This window comes from Meriones unguiculatus, chromosome 2 (assembly GCF_030254825.1).
Source record: "Meriones unguiculatus strain TT.TT164.6M chromosome 2, Bangor_MerUng_6.1, whole genome shotgun sequence".
In the NCBI taxonomy this organism is placed as follows: Eukaryota; Metazoa; Chordata; class Mammalia; order Rodentia; family Muridae; genus Meriones; species Meriones unguiculatus.
Window position 1 is genome coordinate 97773117 of NC_083350.1, and position 19995 is coordinate 97793111.

General features: G+C 40.4%; 1 protein-coding gene across 3 annotated transcripts in view; it reads left to right on the top strand.

The window, feature by feature from the left end:
- Bltp3b (bridge-like lipid transfer protein family member 3B) overlaps positions 1-17660 on the top strand; it is a 77156-nt gene extending 59496 nt beyond the window's left edge. For all 3 annotated transcript variants that reach the window (XM_021645695.2, XM_060377895.1, XM_021645697.2), the window contains 8 exons: positions 1184-2679; positions 3066-3238; positions 5111-5253; positions 6745-6895; positions 8408-8661; positions 8973-9081; positions 14412-14605; positions 15761-17660. In XM_021645695.2, the coding sequence (XP_021501370.2) occupies positions 1184-2679; positions 3066-3238; positions 5111-5253; positions 6745-6895; positions 8408-8661; positions 8973-9081; positions 14412-14605; positions 15761-15880 (2640 nt within the window). In that variant the 3' untranslated portion in view covers positions 15881-17660. The remainder of the gene's footprint in view (positions 1-1183; positions 2680-3065; positions 3239-5110; positions 5254-6744; positions 6896-8407; positions 8662-8972; positions 9082-14411; positions 14606-15760) is intronic.
- Positions 17661-19995: the final 2335 nt, after the last annotated feature.

Here is a 19995-nt window from a genome sequence, read left to right on the forward strand (position 1 = left end):
AAGTTTTTAAAGGGAAAAGACTAAAAGACAAAAGTTTAGTAAATAGAGTAAGACATGGGCATAACTGAAATTTTATTACAGGGTCACCATATAACATGGAGTTTAGATAAATTATGTTATGGTGTTGTCAATTATGTATTATAACCTCTTTTAAAAACGATTGTGCAAGCCAGGCACGGTGGCTAGCACACCTATAATCCCAGCACTCAGGGGGCAGAGGCAGCTGGATCTCTGTGAGTTCAAGGCCAGCCTGGTCTACAAAGTAAGTCCATGACAGCCAAGAAACCCTGTCTCGAAAAAAACAAAACAAAACAGACAAACAGACAAGCAGCAACAAAAAACATGCGCAAATAATGTTCCACATTTCCTGGCATAAGCAAAAATCTCAACTTAGCATAAAGGAGCATATTCTTTAGCAGTGTTTAACGCAGAACTAAATAATGATGAGTATGAGTTTGGGCATGAGCAGTCCCCGGAAGCCACCCTGGGCTCTTTATAGCAACACTCAAAGACAGATGCAGTTCACTGCTGAGAATTACTTCAGTAAGTCTGACCTATCATCTTAGTTTTCATTTTCTTAACAAATCCCCCTGTCTGTTTCTCCTGAGTGCCGGAATTACAGCCCAGAAAACTTAGTCTAGTAACATCTGTGTAGTCATTGGCAATCATTCAGTCATCTCCTAAAACATTGGATTTAAAAATATCTTAAGAAAAATATTGAATATTGTTTTTTCAGATGTAGTTTTTTTTTCCTGTGTACTCAAACATTTAGCAAGTTTTGAAAAATCCACCTATTTATTAATCTGTTTATTCACCAGTGTATTTTGGTGCTGGGTGTCATATCTAAGTCCTTGTATATTAGAGCATGCATTTTTATCAGAGAGCTACCTCCTCCACACCCATATTTTTATTTTCTGATTATTGTATGATTCAAAAATACATAATCATGAGCATTGCTAATGCACATGATGTCTTGCAAGACGTGTGTCCTCTTCTTCAGTAATTAATTCGCTAACTGTCTTTTACTAAATGTATTAGAAGACTTGAGAGGGGGAGAAGTTTATATTTGGAGAGGAAAGATGTATTTTGGGGGAAAGTATCCATAAAAGTAACTCCAAGTCTTTCTTGTGTTTTATTTAGATGTAGGGATTTGTAAATTGAACTGAGTTATTTTCCCTTTCAGTTTGTCATTCCTTCAGAAATGAAACCAGGCTGCCATCAAGATCAGCCACATACAGTGTCTATTCAGAGCTCCGAAATGATTGCCACCAATACCAGGCACTGTCCAAACTGCCGACATTCTGACCTAGAAGCCTTGTTTCAAGACTTTAAAGATTGTGACTTTTTTAGCAAAACTTATACTAGATTCCCCAAATCTTGTGACAGTTTCAATCTTCTCCATCCGATTTTCCAGAGACATGCCCATGAGCAGGATACCAAAATGCATGAAGTTTATAAAGGGAAAATTATTCCCAAATTGAATAAAAACACTCTAAAAACTTCTGCTGCTACTGATGTGTGGGCAGTGTACTTTTCCCAGTTTTGGATAGACTATGAAGGGATGAAAAGTGGGAAGGGACGACCAATAAGCTTTGTAGACTCTTTCCCTCTGTCTATCTGGATTTGCCAGCCAACAAGATATGCAGAGTTACAGAAACAGCTCCAGGCTTGTGACCAAGGGTCTCTTAATACCTCACAAAGTGAGTCCAGTGATCTAGCTGGCCGGATGAAGCGGAAGAGACTGCTGAAGGAGTATTACAGTACGGAGTCTGAGCCTTTGACAAATGGTGATCAGAGACCTGCACCGGAAGCATTTTTAAAGTTTTCCTCTTCGTCTTCAGATGCGGACGTTCACGTCCTGGTCCGTGTTCATAAACATGTCAGTATGCAGATCAATCACTACCAATATCTGCTGCTGCTTTTCATACACGAGTCACTCGTTCTGCTTTCAGATACCTTACGGAAGGACGTAGAAGCCGTGACCGGCAGCCCTGCTGCCCAGACTTCCATTTGCGTTGGAATTTTACTTCGGAGTGCGGAGCTCGCCCTCCTGTTGCATCCAGTGGACCACGCGAGTCTGCGCTCTCCTGCATCCGAGAGCGCGAGCCCACTGCTTCCTGACTACCTGCCCTCAGAAGATGGAGGGTTTTTGTCGTCAAAGCGAAAGCAAGGTGGTGGCATACATCGAATTAGAAATGCTGCTCTCAATCACATGTCAGACAACAGGTCGATGAGTGTCGACCTTAGCCATGTCCCTTTAAAGGATCCTGTGCTTTTTAAATCAGCCAGCGACACAAATCTGCAAAAAGGCACCTCTTTTCTAGACTATTTATCAGATAAACATTTAGGAAAAATAAGTGAAGACGAAAGTAGTGGACTTGTTTACAAGAGTGGCCCAGGAGAAACGACACCAGAAATAAGTCACAGGAAAGGTTTGTCTTTCACAGACTCAGATAGTTTTTTGAACTGCGGAGATGACTCGAATATGCTGTCACTGGTCAGCCACGGCAACCAGAGCACACCTTCAAATACCGTGACTGGTCAGGGAAATGAAGCCATACGGTCCATCTTCAAAGCTGAAGACTTCCTTCCGGAAGTGGCTTCCCTTTCTGAGAACCCAGACGGTAGTAAAGAAGAGGCCCCCACAGCCAGAGCACTTAAATCCCAGCCCCCTCTCAGGTAATGGTGCTGTTGGAATAGAAGTGGTTTCAGATCTGTTGTCATTTCTTTGGCTTGTTTGTTTGTTTGGGACTAGAAACACCTCACAACAAAATGTGGTATTGCTAGGATTGAGAGATTCTGATTTCAGAGTCTGAGAAAGGCTTTGCCTTCTACCTTTCAGTATACTTTGTAAGACTTTGTAGCTTCTGGATGATTAGAGAACTGCTAGCTTTACAGCCGTTGTCTTCCTGTGTCTGCCCGGCTAGCACTCCAGTGCTCCTTTTGCCCCTTCCTCTCCAGTGCTGAGATAACAGCACTGCCCTCTCCTCGCAGCCAGTAAGGATGTTAAGATGAAAGTCTTTTCTATACCTGGGGTAATTTTCTATTAATTTTTTTGCTGACAGTGTTAAACCTAAGGAACGTTGCCCACCCACCCCAGCTCCGCTCTCTGTTTCTTATAAGAACATGAAAAGGAGCGCCTCACAGATCTCCCTGGATACCATTTCACTGGACAGTATGGTATTGGAAGAGCAGTTGGAGAGCGACGGAAGCGATAGCCATGTGTTGTTGGGAAGAGGTAAAGCAGCACACTGCGGGAGTTCCCGCAGGGATGAGCACTCTTTCAGGAAGTGCTACCAAAGGACTGAGAGGGCACCTGACCGTTGTTCTGTACCCCCAGCCCTGCACTCCTAGACGGAGCTTCCTGGTGGCTGTTCTGTTGCTGATGGGTCTCCTCACATCTTGTTCATTTGCTTTTTTTTTTTTACTTCATAAAACAAATTACTCTCCCCCAAATACAAATTTGATCATGTTACTTTCTAATTTGTACTTAGGAACTTCTCATTGGTTGTGAAATTTAGAATTCTTAATCCTTTTTGAAAATGTTCTTTGTGATTTGACTTCAGTTTAGTTTTTCTAAATGTCATTTCTTTCGTTCTTTTAAAAAAATTTCACTTATCTGTCTATTGGAGTCTGTGGGACAGGGTAGCACGTGTTTTCACGGCGTGAGTGTAGAGGTCAGAGGACAACTTGGCAGGAGTTGTTTCTCTCTTCCACCGTGTGGATTCCAGGGGTCAGACTCAAGTTGCCGGGCTGCGTGGCCAGTCCTTTTACTACTGAGCCATCCTGCTGGCCCCTCTCTCATTCTCCTGACCATGATAAATGTTTTCCACTTCAGCGTCTTACCTCTCTGTCCGAAAAGCTCTTTCACTTTTTGCACAGGTTACCAAAAATTCTCATGGAAATCTTACCCTGGACTGGGAGGAAGACTCTGGAATGTTCTGTGGGCCTCATCCACCACAGTTGGCACCACATGCCCCTCCTCTGGTGCCACATGTGGTGGAGAACCTGCTGCCTGTCCCACACTGCTGAGCACCAGGGTAGAAGCCAGTTGGCTACTTGGTTCTGAGCACAGTGCTGTGCTGGGCTTAAAATTTTTGTGTATTGGACTTCTGTCATCACAATTCTGTAATAGTTCTTTTACGGTATTTTAAAGTATTAACCTGTGAGAGACACAAAACATAATTATTTTATTCCTTTCCATATAGATAGATAGGTATTTATCTTGAGGTATTTCGAAGCACAACACACTGAAACATCTAGGTAGCTAGAAAATAATGGAGAATAATCGCAGTGTATTGAATTCCTGTAAGAGGTGACTGGGAGTTGCTGCAAGATGGTGAAGAGAAATGGGGGCTCACACTGGTTAGTCTGTGGAGCTGGGGACATATGAAGCTGACAGGACTTTCCATGGCAGCAGTGCTGCCGCAGCAGTAGGAGGTCTGTTTACTCATTATTGTTGTTGTCATTGCTGTTTTACTGTATTTAAAGCTTTCGCATCTGTCCTAGTCAGGGTTTCTATTGCTGCAACAAGACAGCATGACCAAAAAGCAGGTTGCAGGGGAAGGGGTTTATTGGGCTTACACTGCTACATTGTAGTCCATAACTCAAGGAAGCTAGGACAGGAACTCAGACAGGGCAGGGATATGGAGGCAGGAGCTGGTGCAGAGGCTGGAGTGATGCTGCTTACTGACATGCTCATCAAGACTTGCTCAGCTTTTTTATAGACCCCCGGACCACCAACCCAGGGCTGGTGCACAACAATGGTTTGGGTCCTCCCCATTAAGAGAATGCGAGAATGCGCTACAGGCTGGCCCACAGGACAGTCTTATGGAGGCATTTTTCTCAGTTGAAGTTTCTGCCTCTCAGATGACTATAGTATGTGTCAAGTTGACATAAATCTAGTCTGCACAGTATCTCTGGTCTTCTATTGTGGGAAATCATTTATTTTCTAAGAGACTGTAATTTGACTCTGTTGCTTAGTGCTATTTAAACAAGGCTTTGCTTGAAAGAGTTCAAGGGTCTAGTCCATTTTTTTTATAAATATAAATGTAGTTGGACCATATGTAAACAGATTTTAATTCATTGATTTTCTTTTGTATCATTTCAGCAATTAAAAGGAACTCAAATACAAGTTGCCAGAGCCCAGCAGAGAGTGTGAACACCAGTGCAAATATGCAGAACTATGGGGAAGCCTCTCCAGATGCCGTCAGCACTAACTCAGAGGGCGCTCAGGAGAGCCTCGATGACCTGGTAATCATCCCAGAGTTCTGTGGGAAGCGATGCCAGCTGTCCTTTGCCCCTGCCTGCGTGTTCAGGACCTTTGTTTGTAAGATGGCTGCTCCCACGCTGGATAGATTACTCCGCGGCTTCTGCTCCTGACAGTTCTTTCTGCTTAATCAACTGGCTCTTCTCCTGCCTTACCTTTTAAATTGGCTTTGTTTGCATTGGGGATGGGAGGGGAGTAGGTCTGTTCTTCATCTTTTCCATCTTCCGTCTCATTTATATTTTGACCAATATTTTTGTTCCTTTTGAGGATAATTTTAAAAGCTTAGTGCCACAGATGATATCAGTCCTTATAGTGAAGGTCCTTCTACAAAGAAAGTAGGATGATAGTTTTTTTTAACTTTTTATTGGTTCTTTGTGAATTTCACACCATGCACCCCAATCCCACTCATCTCCCCATCCCTCATACCTGCCCTCTGCCCTGGCACCTTTTCCTTAAAAGAAAAAAAAATCTCATTGTGGAAGCTGTCGTGTGTCGCAGTGTGTCCCACAGTGCACCTTTTGTCCACACTTCTTTGCTTGAAAATGATCATTACAGTGACTCACTGGTCTGGATCAAGGTTTCGGGCTTCTGCTACTCTTAATACTGGCGCCTCACTGGGACGCCTCTCGGATATCCTGTTGTTGCCCTGTGGCATGGACATCCTGCAGCTTTGGATCTGTAGGACCAGCCCCTTCATTCTCTCCAGCAGTTCATCGATGGGGTAGATGTTGGGGTGGGCCAAATCAAAGCCCTGGATCTGGGCCTGAGAGGTGTCTGAGCTGGTCAGCCCACCAGCTCTCCAGTGCTCACATCATTGGGGTGAGTTCTCCAGCACTGCCTAGGCTAGATTCTAGTTTCTTTTAAACCTTTCTGACACAGTGAAATTTTATGAAAAAATTTAGACAAATCTTACTTCTAGTGAACATCATTTATATGTGGAAATGTCATATTATCAGTCTTTGTAACCAAATACTTTCTCTTCACTGTTTAAAAACAAATGCCGCTGGAGTTTGTCTACAAAGATTGAACATCCTTTGTCTGAAATCTTGGGTCCCGAAGTACTTTTGGACTTACTATTTTGTAGATTTAGTTCATATAAGTATGAGCTATCTTAGATATGGAACCAATTCTAAACCCAAAGATGATTATGTTTTGTAGATTCCTTATACATATAGCCTATAGGTAATTTTATACAGTCCCTTGATAGTCTTGTGAAAGATCTTAATGTATGGATTTTTTTTTTTCTTTTCTTTTTAACTTGTGGCATTGCACTGGTACTTGAAAAGTAGCCAATCTCTTAATTTTGAGCTAGAGAGGCTCAAGCTATAAAATGTAATTATAAGCTCTGGAGGCCACAGGAAAGTTTGACTGATAAGTCAGAATTGTATTTGTAGATGTTGATACTTGTTTATTATTTCTTTAAAGTTGGAATTACATGGGATACTAACAGTATTTATATGTACAACTGTTGACAGATGTCAGTTGTGTTGTTTAAAATCACTGGTATTAATGGGGAAATTGACATCCGCGGAGATGATACAGAAATCTGTCTTCAGGTGAACCAGGTGACACCAAGTCAGTTAGGCAACGTCAGTCTTCGGCATTACCTTGGTAATCGTCCAATTGGTAAGGTTTCATTTTAAACTACTCTAACACAGAACACTTAAATGTGTTTTAAATTTATTTTGTGTTCTACCCATGGCTCATTAGTAGTTCTGTCTATGATTCAGCTCAAGAGAGACCATATTCAATAAGATGGCACAGTGATATTTCTTTTGCTATGTGTATAGACTTCTATATGATACATAATGTATAGAAGTAAGTACAATCTTGCATAATATCAACATGTATGCTGTCACTTCCTTTCCTGGGAGGTAGAGGTAGGAAAAACTAAGCAGGGCTCTTGGGGGCTCACAGTGACTGAAGTGGCAATCATGGAGCCTGCATGGGCCTGAGCTGGGTCCTCTCCATATACATTGTGGCCTGTGGCATAAATGCTGTGTTGTTTAGCTTGGGGCTTTTGTGGGACTCCCAACAGTGGGAGTGGGGGTATCTTACTCTTGCCTGCTCTTGAGATCGTTTTCTTCCTATTGGGTTGCCTCATCCTGCCTTGATATGAGGATTTGTGCCTAGTCTTATTACATCTTTTTAGGCCATGCTTGGTTGGAATCCTTGGGAAGCCTGCTCTTTTCTGAAGGGAAATGGAGGAATAGTGGAGAGGTGGGGGTCAGAACTGAGAGCAGGGGAGGGAGGGGAAGCTGCGGTCAAGATGTATTGTGTGAGAGAAGAATAAATAAAAATAAAAAATTTAAAAAAGGCTCCAGGTCTTTTTTAATCGTTGTAACCAAAATACTTCCTCTTGGCTGATTGGAAAGGAAAGTGCCTTTACTTTCTCTTTTCCTTCTTACTCTGTTTCCCACATCACTTGCTGGGCCATGTACTTGTGTTCTTTTGTTTATTTTGATGCTAGTTGGCATAAAAGCAAAATATTCCATTCATTCCTATTCACGGCTAATTGATCTTAGTCTTTCCGTTACTAGTACCTTTTTACATTGGATATTGTATAAAACTTTTATTGAAGTTTAAAATTAGTTTCTATACATTGTTGTTTATCTCAGTAAACCAACTCAAGTTCTTTCTTGGAACAAGGTCAGCTCATAAATAAGTGTAATTATATTTGAATTACATATCACTTACTATAATTTCAGTGTTCTTTGTGAATGTTTCAGTTGCATCTCATATGTATACTTTCCCATTGTTTAAGACCCTAAATGAGATTTGTTTCACCGCAATTTCCTGGGTTCTTACAGAGACCTTGCTGGATACTAACATGATGTCGAATCTGAAGTGTATATCCTATCAGAGTTTATCATGAATTTTCCCTATTATGAAAAAGTAGAAAACATAGAAAAGTTGCCAGTAGTATATTTGAAAATGCCTGGGAAAAGTGAAGTTATGGTGCTTATGATATATCTTATTTATCTTGCAGAAACATTTAAATTAAGAGAAAATACTGAAGCTGTTTCATAGATTTCTTTAGTGTACAATGCCTTTGATATTTTTACTATAATCTTAATTACATAAAATGTTGTTTTTAGTAGTGTTACAAAGTTACAAGTTTTCATGTCCGTTTCTCAGGTTCTGGCCAGAAAGCTGTAATCCACCCTAAGTCCTCTCCTGAGATCTCTCTGCGGTTTGAAAGTGGGCCCAGAGCTGTAGTACACTCTTTGCTTGCAGAAAAAAACGGATTCCTTCAGTGCCACGTAGAGAACTTTAGCACTGAGCTTCTGACTTCTTCCCTTCTGAATATTCAACACTTTTTAGAAGATGAAACTGTTGCAACAGTAATGCCAATGAAGATACAAGTTTCTAATACAAAGATAAATTTGAAAGTATGTTAAGAGTTAAGTTGTTATTTTTGTAAATATTTGCATTACCTTTTCTGGACTTTGATTATTGTCTAAAATCATGCCTTCTGTAAATTATGTCCTCAGTTAGAATTTATAGAAGTGAATGAGTAAACTCTACAGTGAATGTTACAGAGATCCTTTTTAGAAAGAGAAAAATAGTACAAGCAATTTTTTTTTTTTACTTACTAACTAAAATTATATAGATAAACTTATAATGTCATGTTTATTCGAGTTGACTTTTATATTTCATTTATTTTTATAAGAACATGCCAATATTTTCTCTTCACTTGTAGGATGACAGTCCCCGGGGTAGCACCGTGTCCCTCCAGCCAAGCCCAGTGTCTGTACATATCGATCATCTTGTGGTGGAGAGGAATGATGACGGCTCTTTTCATATCAGAGGTACACTGAGGATGACGTCAGTGAGCACCTGACATATTGATACGGAACCACTCACATGCTGGTTGTTTTGGTCACTCATTGTTTACTGTATGAAGATTTGCAATGGTGGTGATTGAGGGATGCTTTGGCACATTCCACAGTTTACACAATATTTATGTGTGAACCCTGGAAATAAGTCATCAGTAGTTAGCTTGATACCTGTTCTGCAAGTGTGTCTTGAATGAAAATAAGAAAGGCTTTTTGGTTTAATCTCCCTCCCTCCCGCTTTTTATTTCTCTCTCTCTAAATTCATGCCACAATGAACATGTGAAAGTCAGAGGGCAATCCCCCAGGTATTGATTGGTTCTCACCTTCCATCTTGTTTAAGACAGTCTCTTTGCCCCTTAACACTTTGTACTTCTGGCTGGCTGGCCTGCAAGCCAGGAATTCTCCTTTCTCTGCCTTCCACCTCCCCCTAGGAACACGTGGACATACAGTTGTTCACTTGCTAAGAAAAACGAAACTATGGAATATGCAGGTAAATGGATGGGTCCACAAAGACAAACTTGGCATGTGTTCTTTTATCTGTGGATGTTAGCTTTTATGCTCTAGATAGTGTTTTATTTAGAATACCCACAGTGGTTAGGTAGTAAGGGACCAGAGGGAAGCAGGGTTTTTCCAAGGCTTCTTGCAAGAATATAAACAACAGTGGAAAACTAGAATGGGAGGATTAATAGACATGGGAGGGCAGGTTGGAGGAGGGAATATGGGAGGGGTGATAACTAACTATTTAAAGGCCTTTTGAAAGCCATTTGGCCCACTACTAAAGATGCTTTCTAAAATATATACGTATATACAAAGAATTTAAATACAGTCACCATATAATGAAGAAGACAGTACTCCAACTAGACATAATGCACTCATAGATAAAACCCCAGAATGGATTGCATCTTGAGTTGTTGGCTAGTGGGGTTCCGCTTTCCCCCTTAAACATTACAGTGTATTGTCAATATAGCATAAGCAACTTGGTTACTCTCCACATTTTGAAGGCTAGGTATTTTGCTGAAGACACTGCATATTTGTGGCATAGACTATGGAGAATTGGAACTCGTGCTAAGTGGAAGCTTCCTTCTCCTAGCTAGCATCCATAGTGCTGGGCAGTGCTATGCACATTACCCAAGGAGAAAAGTGATCATCTATCACACCCAGCTACAGACCCTGTGAGCTACAATAATGACTTTCTTATAAGAACTGCCTATTGTATGAGTGGCATGAACATTATGGCAGGAACCAACCAATTTTCAATTGTATTTAAAGTCCATTCTATGGGCTGTTAAGGAGGTCAGGGACCTGAGACTAGACAGAACATGGGCCCTAGGGGAAAACCTACTTCAGTTCTAGGGGACTTACTGTCTTCTTCTGGCTTCCACAGGCGCAGCACACACATGCACAGACACACATGCAGGCAAAACATTTATATGTGTGTGTGTGTGTTGTATATATTATATATATTTATATGTTAAATGTATTCATAATATATATATTAAGAATAAAACATCCTAAAAATGTAAATAGATTTGAAGCAAAGCCAAATAATTAGTTTTCCTGTTCTCTTTTGATAATATTTTGCTTTGGATTTCCTTGGAATCTGTCATCAAGATCAAAAACATACCTTTATTCTTTCCTTTAAGAGTTTTTTAGATTTAGTTCTTTTGTTTGTTAGTTTTTTAGGTTTTTTTTTTGTCTGTTTGTTTTGAGACAGGGTTTCTCTGTGTAGCTCTGGCTGTCCTAGGCTTACTTTGTAGACCATGCTGGCTTTGAACTCACACAGTGATTTGTCTGCCTCTGCCTACCAAGAGCTGGGATTAAAGGAGTCCATCACCATATCAGGCTTTAGATTTAGTTGTTTTGTTTGTTTGTTTTGTTTTGTTTGTTTTGAGACAGGGTTTCTCTGTGTAGCCTTGGCTGTCTTGGACTCCCTTTGTAGATCAGGCTGGTTTTGAGCTCACAGAGACCTACCTGCCTCTGCCTCCCTGAATGCTGAGATACATTTAGTTCTTAAGTGTAACTCTTTAGCGCAACATGATAAGTGGGAGTTGGTGTTTTTGGTAAGTTAAGGAGCACAGACATGGATTACTTATGGGTTCTCAGTCATATTCCATTTCTGTGTATCCTTTTTAAAAAATTTTGTTTATTTTTTTATTACTTACAGTTTATTCACTTTGCATCCCAGCTGTAGCCCCCTCCCTCATCCCCTCCCAACCCACCCTCCTTTCCTCATCTCCTCTCATGCCCCTTTCCCTGTCCACTGATTGAGGAGGTCCTCCTCCCCTTCCATCTGATCCTAGTCCATCAGGTCTCATCAGGACTGGCTGCATTGTCTTCCTCTGTGGCCTGGCAAGGCTGCTCCCCCTTTGGGGGAGGTGATCAAAGAGCCAGCCCATGAGTTCATGTCAGAGACAGTCCCTGTTCCCCTTACTAAGGAACCCACTTAGATACTGAGCTGCCATGGATTACATCTGTGCAAGGATTCTAGGTTATCTCCATGCATGGCCCTTGGTTGGGTTATCAGTCTCAGAAAAGACCCCTGTGCTTTACTCTGTCTTGGTTACTAAGTGGCCTTAGAGTAAATGTGGACATTGGGATGTGGGAGTCACCTTTTTTGTTGCCTTTTTTTTTCTATGTCATTTGATACTCTAGATGCTCTTGCAGTTCCATATGAATTTTAGAAACACTTGAAAGTTTCTACAAAGAAGTGAGCTCAGATTCTGAAAGACATTGCATTAAAGCTGTAGATCTGTTGGAAGATGCTGCCATCTTAACAATATTAAATCTTCTAGTACTGTTACACCCAGTTCGCGAGCCCCCAAAAGATCTCCAGGAATCGACTCCGTTGCAAAACACATGAGGGTCTTTTTATTGTAAATTACAAGCTGCAGCTTGGGCCTACCCAGCCCCACCGCCGAAGCGGTGGGAGCTGAGCGCACTGCACCCAGGTTAGTTGGGTGATTTATAGATTCTGGTCCCTCCCAGCATGCCCAAGGCAGGGGCAATTCCTGCCTGGCAAGCATCTATTGGTCAAAATGCTACATTTTGAATTGATTGGCTATAGGAAGGTCCCCAGACCATAATGACCTTGTATCCCTCCCTAGGGGGATGGGCCAGTTTCCTAGCAACTGTTATCTCTAGTAGGTGGGGAAAGAATGCAGTAAGGTGGTCCTTCCCCTCAGGGCATTACTAGGCTTCTCCACCACATAGTTCAGGCCTTAATAATAGCTGCTAATTTTTAATCTTTTTGGTCTCTCAGTACATGGATCTGGGAATGTTTTCTATATATATATTTGATCATTTTTAATTTCTTCAAGAATTATTTGAATTTCCAGAGCATAGGGGTTTTGTTTTTGTTTTGAGAGGGTCATTCTTTGTAACCCAGGCTAGTCTGGAACTTGGAGTCTTCCACCTGCCTTTCTAGGGTTGGGGTTAAAGACATGCACAGCCTTACCCGGCTCAGAAGATACGTTACAGTTTTTCTAAATTTAAATATTCTTTGCTCTAAAAATATTTTGGTGGTTTGGGGTATGAACACAGGGCACATGCCAATTTTGAAGGCCTTTTAAGTGGAATTGTTTTCTTAATTTCATTTTAAGACTGTTCCTTATAGTGGTACATAAACATAGTTTGTGTTTGTGCTGCTGAGCAGGGTTACTAGTTCCAACAGGGTCACTAGTTCCAACAGAGTCACTAGTTCCATTGTTGATTTATTTATTCTGTGTACACCAGTGTTTTGTCTGCACGGACACCTACACACCAGAGGAGGCATCAGATCCCATAGACAGTTGTGAGCCACCATGTGAGTGCTGGGAATTGAACTCAGGACATCCAGAAAAGTAACTAGTGCTCTTCAGTACTGACCTTCCTCTTCAGCCCTCCAATTTTTTTCTTTATTTTAGTCAATTACTTTTATTCTTTTGTGTACAAGGTCATGTCACCTGTAGATAGATGTCTTGATTTCTTTTCCCTGCCCAGGTGCGATTGCTAAGAACTACTGAGAACAGACATCCTTGTCCTGTTTCTGATTTTGGCAAAGAGAAAAAAATGCCATTAAATATAGAGCTGTGGGGTGTCTGTTAATACCCTTTATCACTAAGGAAGTTCCCCTTGAGTTCTTAAGTTGTCTATACTTTTATTGTGGTAAGGTATAGATTTTCTCAGTATCTCCTTTTTTCTTTTAACTTTTTTGGTTTTTCAAGGCAGTCTGTCATTGTAGCCCTGGTTATCCTTGGGCTCATAGACATCCGCCTTCCTCTGCCTCCCAAGTGATGGATTTTTTTTTTTTTTAATGTAAGACAATCTTGCATTCCTTCCTACTGTTAGGCCCAGCAAGAGCCTAAATATAAGAAGGTATGAAGAGAACTCAGGAAACTAATCATCCATCGATGCAAAAAACGCAAGAGACTTTTCTTAACCATTGTACAATGGGGTCACCCCTGCTGGTCAGCTAGGAGTGTCACCGGGAGACAAAGACCTTAGGTTTTTAAAAGACACAAGGCAGGAATCTCCTGGGGTTGACTTCTTGGCAAGTTAGGATTGGATGAAGTGTCTAACTTTTAAAATAATTGGTCAGTTCTGGTCACCCTTAGGTCCAATCAGCCCTGTCGTAAATATCTGATCTTTAAGTCAGTTTGGAATTTCCTGCCATCCACAGTTAAATGTGGGGGGTGATTAACTCATCCCATGTCTGTTCTGAGGAGTGGGGGTTTCAGGCTTTGGATCAAAGGTTAGGAGAAGGATTGGGGCCATTTGGCCCAGTTTCCAAACAAAGCCCATCTCACCGGCGCCAGCGGTGATTTTTTTCTCCATTTAGTAGAGATCTCTGCTTGTTCTCTTCCTTATCTCTGCCCTCACAGATGGCTAATGTCAGGAACTTTTACATTCCTCGGTTCTCTGGAGAAGCACTAAGAGGCTTTCATTAACATGGGCCTAAAACTTGCAAATATAAGTTATAAGGCAATTAAGGAAACATAGGTTACAAAGCTAGACTGACTCTCTCACTACTTGCCTAGGGCCTGACATTTTATATGTTGGTGCCTATGTTCCACTTTGCTAATGTTTGGTACAGGGTGTTTATGTCTCTGTTCACAAGCATCTTGATCTTATGTGTTAATTTTCTGGCCTGTTGTAATTGTTTTGGGATTTTTTTGAAAAAGTCAGTGTTCCCTATTTCTCTATCATAAACTACTGCCTCATACTAACAGAATTCTCATCTTAAATTCATTTTTCATAAATAGGACTTTAAAGATCAGTCATGTTTACTTGGAATTGTTATCTGAGCATTTTGTTTGTTTGACCAGATTCTCACATGTTTAGCCCGGGGACCAGTTTCAAAGACAATGCCCACAGTGATTCAGTGGTGCTGACCCGGGGGCCATGTGATGTGAGGAAGCAGCACAGTGTCACCCAGGCCACCCAGACAAGCCCAGAGGCCCCTTCCCCTTCTCAGTCAGCTGACTCTCCTGAGCACCCTCTTGGCATTACAAAGGAACAGGTAACAGGAAACAATGTATGCTTAATTCCAGTACTTAACTTACTGTAGTAATAATAGTTAAAATACCTTTGATGTATTTAAGTAAAGCTGTGTGTAAGCAGTTGATGCTAGAGTTTTTAAGAAAAAAAGTTCCTTTATTTTCATGAAATGCTATCAGAATTTTTCTGTCTTAAAAAAATTAGTTTTCAAGTTTGTATACCATATTTAACTTAACCATTGTATAGCATATTTTTCATGATTACATTTGCTTCAAGTGTATTTTAATGGCTGGATGATGTGATGTGGATATATTATCATTTCTGAATATTCCATTTGCCGTTTCTTAACATTCAAGTTGCTTCTGATGATTTGAAATTATACATAAGTAAAATGTTCTGCAGAGTTTTAATTCTCTATGGTAGGATGGTAGAGGAATTCATTGATCTGCTCAAGGATTTGCTGGACAACCCCTGACCCGGTGTAGGAACTGAGCATTGTAATTGATCTCTGTAAATATAGACTGTCCTTGGTTGTTATTATATCTGCATATGTAGTGCATCTGAGAGGGCAAGAGACCTGAATTAAATCTTAGAAACTTTTGACCATCTGAAAGAAAGTGCCTTTAGGAATATTCAAAGCCTGAGTCTGGAGATAGGAGAGACTTGTTCTAGACCAGGCTATCTGATGTCTATGGTCCAGTTGAATCATAGGAATAGAAAAGATCATCTAAGAGAATGACTTAAGTGAAAGAGAAAGTGACCAAGTATAAAATCTAATAGAATGTGAGATTTTTAAGGGTTCTTAGTAAGAGGTGAAAAGAACAGGTTGGAAGATGTAAAGATGAAAGAACTGGCATTTAAAGCCAGAAGGATAGAGGATTATGAAGGAGAAAGGAGGTCAACGTGTCTGGAGACACAGAGGCCCAAGGATATTATGGTGAAACAGTATCACTGTTAAATTTGAAATTGAGAAGTTAATTAGTATTTTGAATTACTGGGTCAAAATTTAGGAACACTTTTAATTGCATAGTAAGTGCTTTCAAATAGCTCCTGGAAGCAATTTTCAGCTCAAGTGGACCCTCACCAGCACTGGGTGGTTTACCAGTGATGCTACAAGAAAGAGTTACATTTTCCAGAAGTGATTAAAGCCTCTTGTTTTCTAAATGTGTCATTTCAGCTCATGAAGGAAAATGAGTGTCTTAAGAAGGAGCTGGCTCGCACCAAGACAGCCCTTGCGGAGGCTCACTCAGCCAGAGATGAACTTCTCCATCGGATGAAGCGCATGGCCCTTGAGTAGCTGCAGTGGCTGCGAGTATTTGGATTGGAGCTCTGGAGTAAAAGGATTGTTTAAAACTTGATGTAACCAGTTAGTGGGAGATTTCCCTTTACATGAAATAAAGCAAAACAGCCTGTGGTGAAGCGATGACTGTTCTAAACCCGGTTTAGAAAATACTGAGTACCAGCGGTACAGTGTGCTGGTTTGGCCTAGCAGGCAGCACACACGGTGACATGGTTCCATGCCTAGTGAAAGGACGTCTGCTCCCCAGTGCAGTGTCTCCTCACAGGAAAAGTGAAGACCTATTGTGCTCATACAGACTGCTGCATTTATTTCTCTGTTAATAATTTACTGTTATTTACAAGAAAAAGATGCTTTTAGGGCTAGTAGGCTTACATTTTAAATGTTATTAAAATTATGTACTTAATCTATAATTATTTAATTGCTGTAAAAAGTCCAATCAGATTAATAAATTATATAATTACTGAGTTTACAAACTGAAACCTCTTGGCCCTACCAAGCTTATAGAGTAACTTGAACATGTGAAAAGAAAGGCGCCTTAAATGATGAGTGAGGTTTGCATGAAGTACAGATGTAAAAATAAAAAGCACAAACGCTACAGTATGGGCAAGTGACTTAAAAAGCATTACTTGTACATTCCATTAAATGTTTATCATTAGAAGTAAGCAAAAAGCAATTTATCTTGCTATATTTGGTAGTATTTATAATTATAAAAAATTTAATTAATACTATTTTAATATTTCTTTATCTTTCCTCTTTAAGGAGAATGTTTTCAGAGAATTTGTTTTTCACGCACAGAAAACAATTTCATACCATTCCTGTAGTATCATATTACACATGCTTGCTCATATGAATATATAAAGCTAGTTTTGATTAAAATTCTGTGATGTGTGTCTGTGTGTGTTTATATGTGTGTGCACACACATACACACATACAGTCTTCTATAAGAGTCATTGGTAAATTTTGAATTCTATTTTCTATGGGTTAAGGTTGAAAACAACATGAGAGAATCATAATTATGAAATAAAGTACATGAGTATTTTAAGAAACAGGTTTTTGAAGACAATATATTTCTGATAGAATTAAAGTAAGTGGTGTCTATTTTAAACTTAACATTCCTAAATATAACTGTATATCCAGATAGGCCATGCAGCAGCTGGACTGTTCTTTCTTTAAGGCACTTGGAAACCCTGGTCCTGGCTGTGACACTCATGGTGCTTTGCTCGTTGGCACGAGCCATCCCTGCATCTGAGGACTTGGCAGAAAATATGTACTTCATTACATTATGTGTTGGGGTTATTTAAGTTTTATTGTGAACAGTATTTACCTCCCCTTTCCCCATATCATCCTTTTCAGTTGACATCATGAAAATATAGGCGTTGTTTGAGAGCCAGCATACAGCCAAGAACAAATGAAATTGTTACTATGTTACCTCAGAGCATTTATACACCGTGTTAAAACTTTGTTACTCTAACCTGTATGTAGCCTTAGATTAAGCACAGAGGTCTGATTAGAGCTTGGAATGTATAGCCTGCTGACCTGTGCTGTCTCCCTATGTGTTCAGCAACACAGTCTCGTAAGGGAGGGACGTGAACTTCTGAGCTGATGCTGTTTCTCAGGACTGACCTGTTCTACATAAGAAGACACTTTTTCTATGGAATCATGTTATACTGTTTAATGTGATTAGACACTGAATGTTTTCCTTATTTCTTTAAAATGTATTTGGCCTTGCCACGAAATCTTATAAACAACAGAGGTGATAATATGCCAAGTACTCTGTATGCTTTGTCCGATTGTTTTATTATTATTATTATTATTGAAAAAAGTACTGTTTTAATAGTTGTTTAGGATTCAGGAAATGTCTCAAAATACTTTGTGCATTTCTGCTACAGACACAGAAGGTCAGTTTGACTGGGCTGCTGGGAATTGGAGAGGAAAGAAACCTTTGATGTGCAGAGTGAGCTGACTAGAGCCGCACTTAATGACGTGGTTTTGATTTAAAATGCACTGTTACGTGCTTTTGTTTCAGCACTCACCCATTTGCAGGCTTTGCCAAGGCAGGGTAAAGGAGGAATCACTGGCTTACCTTTTTCCTTTAAAGAAGACTATATGTTTTTTAAGATTTTATTTTCATTTTTAATTGTGTGTATCTGAGTGTGCATGTGAGTGTAATTAATGCCCGTGGAGGCCAGAACAGGGTTTTGGATCCCTGGGGCTGAAGGAAGCAGAAATTGTGAGCTTTCTGATGGATGCTGGGAACTATACTTCAGTCCTCAGCAAGAGCAGTGCACACTTGTACCGCTCTCGTGTGTGTGTGTGTGTGTGTGTGTGTGTGTGTGTGTGTGTGTTTTACATGTGCTTAGGGATTATTTTGTTAAACTCCTCCCTGCCCCATTTGGGCTAATGGAACTCTTCTTCTGTCGTTACCCCCCTCCACCCAGTACTTTGACAACTGATTTTTTTTTAAGTATTTTGACTATTTTGAGTTGATGTTTGCATCTAGTGTAAGGTTATGGTCTGAGTTCATTCTTCTGCATCCAGTTTCCCCAGCACAATTTATTAAAGAGGTTATCCCTTCTCCATTATATTCTTGGTAGTTTGGTCAAGGACTAGTTGCTTATAAATTCACAGGCATATTTCTGGACTTCCTATTTGTTTCATTCATATTTGAACTTGTATCTTTTTCTTTTTGCCAGTACCTCACTGTTTGTGTGTGTGTGCGTGCTCCTGTGTGCACTTTGCTTTTCAATTTAACATCAAAAACATTTTTCAGTGTATTAGTTATTTTTCTCTTATCTTAGAAATTCAAACTATGATATTAGCTGTGAGAGAATAGTATTAGTATGAAAGTTCTGCCTTGCCTAACAATACTGTATTAACTTAGTCTAATCAAGATATTAATTTCTTTTTTAGTATAAAATTCTTATTTTTTGAGGATTTCATACATGCATACAATGGTTTTTTGATGATACTCACTCCCCATTTCTCCCAATTCCTCCCATATCTACCCCTGTGTCAGTTACTTTTCTGTTCCTGTGGTAAAACACCATGTGCAAGGCCCCTTAGAAAAAGAGTTAGCTTGGGATTAAGGTCCTAGAGAGTTAAAATCCTGTGGCAGTGTAGAGGCAGCAGTCCTGTGGTTGGGATAGCTGAGTTCACAGTCTGATCTGAGCAGGAAGCTGCAAGCCAACTACAAACAGCCTGGCTCTGTGACATGCTTCTTCCAGCTAGGCCACATTTCCTAAACCTAGCCAAAACAGCACCACCAGCTGGAGACCAAATATCCAAACATCTGAGCCTGTGGGCATTCTCATCCAAACACCACGGCGTGCAAGTTATCTGTTCCGGTGTATGTTCAGTCCCGGCCCCAGAGATGGTCACCTAGATCTCATGCCAAGACACATTTCCTCATTTCATCACTGAGTCCTTATGTTTACTTTGTAAACGACCTTCAGGTTTGTCAGCTTCATTTCTCAAGAATTCCCTGACCTGAGCTAGGATCATCAATTTTATTCTGCACTGCGACAATTGTCTCCTAACTGCCCTTGCTATAGTTACTCTGATTCTCCTTGGACTCCTGGTGTTTAAACAGAACTCTCTTCACCATATGGCAACATTTTTATTAATTCTTTGATAATTTAGTACAATGTACTTTACACAGCCCCTTCCCTGTATCCACATCCCACCTCCCTGTACCCAACTTTATGTCCCCCACCCATCAAATCCAGTTTGTTATTGGCCAGCTACTCCAGGACGTGGCACTTGCCCTGATCTGTGGTCAGTATACCAGGGTCACATCATTAAACAAAACTGACTTTTCCATAAACAGTCAAATGCCAATAGCTTGTCAGCTTGGCGTGGGACTTGGTTGCATCCTTTCAAAATTGCTGTGAGTTCACTTGTGTATCGTATCGGGAGGGAGAACTAACTGTAAAAGCCCTTTGAAAGAGCCATATGGGAACCTACTAACTAGTGTAGTAGTTTCTAAAGTATACACACATGTAACTAAGAGTTTAAATGGAGTTAACAGTGTGTGGGGAATAACACCCAACTAGACACCACGTGCGGCCTTTTATGCAACTTTAATCAGAGCCATTCTAGTCCCCAGAATAAG